Raw genomic sequence first — 5489 nt, forward strand, 5'->3', positions numbered from 1 at the left:
AACAAGCCTTAGTGCGCACTCAGTACACACTAGTGCAAGCAACCGAATTCGTTATTAGTTACAGGTCATTTGGTCTCGTTTATGCAGCACGCGCTAATTTAGCGAACGGCTTAACAGAGAAAAAAATAGATCATTAACGTGGATACAGGGGATAACGTTTGGGCGTTATCGTCGTGTTGACGGTCCGACGGAGGGCGCAATTCGCGTGAAAAACGAGCGACGTTGCGTCACGCGATGACTTTTCAGAATGACGAGAGGGGCCCGGCGTGTCGAAAAACACACCCCCGCCGCACGTATAACACAGAGAGGAGGGAAACTTCCGAATTGTGTCGGTCCCGCGCGCGACAGTTCGCTACCGGCTGCTGGACGTAGTTAATAAAAGCGCGAACGGGAGCAACGCGGCGATAGAAATTACCCCGCGTTCCCGTCGAAGTGCGCGCGAAGTTTAATATTTGCTCGTCGGGAGCGCGCGTGCGACCGAGGGCTTCGCTCTGTGCACACAGCGATAATAACGCGTAGCGCATGGTAACGCAATTACGCGGCATAGATTTACGCGGAAAGCGTTTCACGTCCGCGTAAATATAAGTGGGCCCGCAAAGCGGAATGAAATACCCGGCGCTTCCGTCTCGTATGCGCGAACTCGTCTTTGAAAAGCTCCTTTACGGATACCCTTTGAAACGGTAATACACGCGCACCCGCCAACGCGCTCGCGCGCACGCGGTGATCAAAACTGACGCAGCGCTGATGCAAAACGCAATTTCACCTCGTTTGCTGCGTTCCCCGGAGTACGTATACAGCATGACAAATGCGCTGACGAAAAAAAAAGAGAAAGAGAAAGAGAGAGAGAGAGGGTAAAAAAGCAAAGAAAAAGAATCGGGGCCCGCGCTCTGGGAAATTTGGAAAATCGCGCTTTAATATCGCAGGGGCTGCCGTGAGATAGCGAGAAAGCGCGCGTAACCGTTGGAGATTGAATCTCGTGTGCATATGAAGCGCAACAGGAACCATGACGAATAAATGAATGATGCAAGAACCATTACTATATAAAAAAACACATGTGTGTGTGTATATATATCTACACTAAGAAAAAAAAGATATCCTATTTTCAACTATAGTTACTTTTGGCCTCATAGTTCTTGTAGTAAAATGGTACTAGTATGCATATAAAAAGTTATTATCACTAACATTATAGTAGAATTTAATAAAAGAAATGGTTCTCGTGAATTATTTTTCTATGTGGTAATAATTACAAATACAAAACATGTTTTTCTCAGTGTAAAAGGAAGGAAAGAAAGAGGAACACGACATCTTTCCAGGAGTATAAGTCTCTGCGAAATTTAGTGACTGACTTGGCGAAGTATCGCTGTTATTCTCTAATCTTTAGGATTCTCAGTACTATAATGCAGGTGTACACTCACCCTTTGTGGTACGCCCATCCTTGCGCGACCGTGTCTGGGAGAGCCTTGGGTTTGTCCCTGTTTTTCTTTTCTGTGGGTCTTTAATCCTCGTAGTAGCCTCGAAAACGTTGTCTTTTTCTTGCTTGTATTTTGTCCTTGCTCTATAACAGCAGAAGCAAAACCAATAATGAAAAATTACATTTGCAGCAACATTGGAGCATTACATAGACATAATTAAGAGGTTTCGCTATTATAGGACGATGAAAGCGTGACAATTTTCTCGATCGTTGCGTAAGATAGTCGTTAATGAATCTGCTCTTGTCAATTCCCGAAACATGGGATGTTACAAGTGGAAAATGCTAATTGCTTTTTTCCGCATTTAATTATCTTTATACATATTTATTTAAAGGGGCGAATCTTATTTCCATGTACTACTATGTTCGCGGACACGATTCTATGGATTGATATTAACGTATAAAAAAAACATTTTTTCATTTTTCAACTAGAATAAGGAATTAAAATCGATTGAAAAATGAATAGGGGGGACCTGTGTATAAATCTCTCTATATTACATATAGTATATCTCGAATATGATTGTCTCAATCATATTCGGGATACATTGCATGTTTGTTAAAGTGACAAATGATGAAAAACGATTTGTAACGGTAATTGTTCGATCTGTTTCACTAACAGATCATCAAGCAGCAAGTTTGCTTTTATTGTAACAACCGAGGGATTTCTCTCTACACGTTCACACAATTATTCCCGTTGAACGCATTACAGGCACGTGGCAAAGCACAAAAATGACGCGGCGTGTGTCTCGCCGCAATCCATAAAGACACAGTACGTAGGAATGAAGTATTACGATTAATATCGCGCGCTGAGACACGCAATAAACATAGCGCGCGACGCGTCCGCGAGGAATGTCCGACTTAACAAGTTCGCGGCAGTCGCGATGGCCAATTTGAAGAAGTTAAAGTCTCGTTTAATGTTTGCCGCGGCTGCAGAGCGCGCGCCGGCGACGTCATTATTGCTGAAACAGCGACGCATCGCGTCGCGGCATTCGCTGCAAAACGCGGTCCGTAATAATTGCGCGGCGACATTAATTCGTTTCTCTCCTCGCGCGAATAATTTTCTACGTAAATGCGCGCATGCATAATAGCACCTCTCACGCTCTCTGTCGCCCTCCCCCGCCCCCCGCCTCTCACTCACTCTCTTTCACTCTCTCTTTTCTCCCCTCACGAGCGCAGCTCGGTTAATTAACACGTTACACTATTCTAACGCGTCGCTACGCCGGAAATCGATACAGCGCAGCATCAATTATTGCTTTACGATGGTTCTTGATTAAATCACGATATCGCCAGTTACCGTCGACTTGGATGTCGTAACCAATAGTACCCATCTCGCGCCGTTGGCGGATGGTAAACACTTTGCCGCCTCTGCGTGGAAAATTCAGTTTGCCGCTCGCGCATTACCTTCATTTTGTAACGCTATCGTTATCGGGACATTGCGCGGCTAACGACACTGCCGTAATAATTGCGCGCGGCACGGCATAACCGGGGTGCTCGGTAACGATCTCAACGACGTTAATATCTTTTATCGGTTTCCCCGCAAAATGTTTCTCGCGTCCGCGCGCACCGTTTATCTTCGATTCAAATGAGGCCACGCTCCGGGAAAACATTGCGAGCGCGAAATTTATCAGACGTTCGTTCGCGCTGGGGGAGAGAGAAAAAAAATTGGAAAACGGCTGCACGGTTTTCGCGGAAAATAATCAAGATAATAAAATCAGAGGGGTGATCTGTTTTTTTATCTTTCTCGTTGGCGAGTGTCGGAAACACTGCGATCGGAGAAACATCTGAATTTTCCATTAATACTGCTCCACCGCTTTGTGTCGGTTGAATTTTCACGAGACTCCCCGACGATGACCGTGTACGCTCGATAATTCGTTTCCGCTAACGCCCACGTCGTAAAGGCAGCTAATTAGGTAGCGCAATGTCAGTGCTAATAAACGGATGCGTTGACACTAATACAATATACCGTCGTTGTGTGTCAGGACCCCGGCCGGATAACTAACGGCATACCTGAATTATCCGTTAATGAATAGCGATGTTGCGGGCAACCCCGATTCATTCGATTATTTGCGAGATTGGTAGTAGTTCGTGGCGTCGCGCTGCTCAAATTGGGGATTTCAGAAAGGTCTCACGCACCGGCCATTAAATGGTGCAATTAAAGCTCGCGTTGATCCGATTTAATTTGCGAATACGAGAGCATGTCGCCGTTAAAGAATTATCAAACCCGCGCTCGTATCACTAATAGACTAGCGGCGATATAATCGTCTTGGAAAGTTCAACACTTACTAGAATGCGTTTACGAGCAGGTCGCTCGTATCGATTCTTTCTCTCTCTCTCTCTCTCTCTCTCTCTCTCTCTCTCTCTCTCTCTCATCGTTGCTTATTAATAAACGGTTCGCGCGCGTCTGTTCGGCCAGCGGAAATACAATTTATGCGGGAGCTTAAAATCGCTCACGCTCGCTGTTCACAGAGGATCAAATCCTCTCCGCTCTGCTTTGTTCCTGCAGAATTTACACCGACGGAAGCGCTTTCGGAACAACCGGCGCATAGATTCGAATTATTCTCGAGCGATTCGACAAGGAGTCATGTCCTCGAACGATCAAAATAAAGTCGACAGATCGCCAGTCTAAAAATATGATTCAAGTAACATCTATTCTTGCCGATTTAGGCTAGGTTAGTTAGGTTTTAATTATTGAAATGTTGTTTAGAGCAGCAAATTGAAAGTAACAAGTCATTTGCTCCTACGGCATCCCTGCGGCACTCCTGTGGCACCCAGCGTCATTTGCTGTCTCATATTAAATCATTTGCTGGTATTTTCTTCAACTAGCAAAACCTTTTCTCTCTCAGTGTAATTTTCACGTACATATATGCACTTGAGTGCGCAACTATAACACTAACGAGCACCGTAATAAAACACTTTTTTACCATTAAATTTTCGACCTAACACTTTGACTGCCGCTGTTACATATGCGTGACTTCATTCTGCTGGCGGTTATTGCCCACAAAAAATATTTGCCGACAAGTCTACATAATTAACAGTCCATATGGAGACAAAAATTTGGTTATATTAATGTAAAATTTGTATTTTCAATGAATGAATCAACGCGTTTTGACTGAAGGATATAGAATTTCTAGGTAATTTCTTATAACCCAAATGTGGTTCCAAGAATCAGAGATTCTATTTTCTTTAAAACGCGTTGGTTCAGTACAACCAAACTTTTCTCCTAATATGATGGGCTCATAAGAGTTTATGGATCAAGATTTAGAAATTTATATATAAGGAGAGGATATTTGTCTTCTACTTATTAAATATTGTCAAAGTAAGTTCTCAAAATCTATCAGTGATAAATAAAAATTTTTTCGTGATAAGTGCGATAGTCAAAGGGTTAAGAGGTAACCCCACTCTAACGCCCGAAAATTAAGCGCATTTTTGGAAATTCTTTGCAAACAAAGAAATGAATTGAAAATCCGTTTGGAAAGCTTTATTGTACATGTTTTAAAGTGTATATTTAAATTTTTATGTTAACATATATTACCAAATGGCGGCGCTATAGTCTTGTCAACATGAGCGTATTTTCTTCGGGGCTAGCAGCGTAAGTGTCACAGATGTTGATCTAGAACAAAAAATCAAAATTCTCCGTTATCTACATGCCAATAGTTAGAGAAATACGTAGGAGATTTTTCATATATTGAAAATTACGCATTTTATAAATAATTTTCGAAGAAATCTTTAAGATGCAAAATGAAACTTTTTCTTCAAATGCGTGCCATTTCTATAAAAATTAAAAAACATTTTTTTATAGAAATGGCACGCATTTGAAGAAAAAGTTTCATTTTGTACCCTAAAAATTTCACCGAAAATTGTTTATAAAATGCGTAATTTTTAATATATCAAAAAGCCCGTACGTACTTCTCTAGCTATTGGTATGTAGATGACGGAAAATTTTAGTTTTTTGTTCTAGATCAACATTTGCGACTCTTATGCTGCAAGCCCCAGGCCCCGTTCCGCTCATGTTGACAAAGCT

General features: G+C 42.4%; 1 protein-coding gene across 8 annotated transcripts in view; it reads right to left on the reverse strand.

The window, feature by feature from the left end:
* The window catches only part of LOC116840204 (SAM and SH3 domain-containing protein 1-like), a 423731-nt gene that overhangs the window by 58336 nt on the left and 359906 nt on the right, over nucleotides 1-5489 (reverse strand). For all 8 annotated transcript variants that reach the window (XM_032810903.1, XM_032827438.1, XM_032819272.1 and 5 more), the window contains one exon: nucleotides 1416-1555. In XM_032810903.1, the coding sequence (XP_032666794.1) occupies nucleotides 1416-1555 (140 nt within the window). The remainder of the gene's footprint in view (nucleotides 1-1415; nucleotides 1556-5489) is intronic.

This window comes from Odontomachus brunneus, unplaced genomic scaffold (genome assembly GCF_010583005.1).
Source record: "Odontomachus brunneus isolate Ranch 3 - 2012 unplaced genomic scaffold, Obru_v1 Obru_scaffold_001, whole genome shotgun sequence".
Taxonomy (NCBI): Eukaryota; Metazoa; Arthropoda; class Insecta; order Hymenoptera; family Formicidae; genus Odontomachus; species Odontomachus brunneus.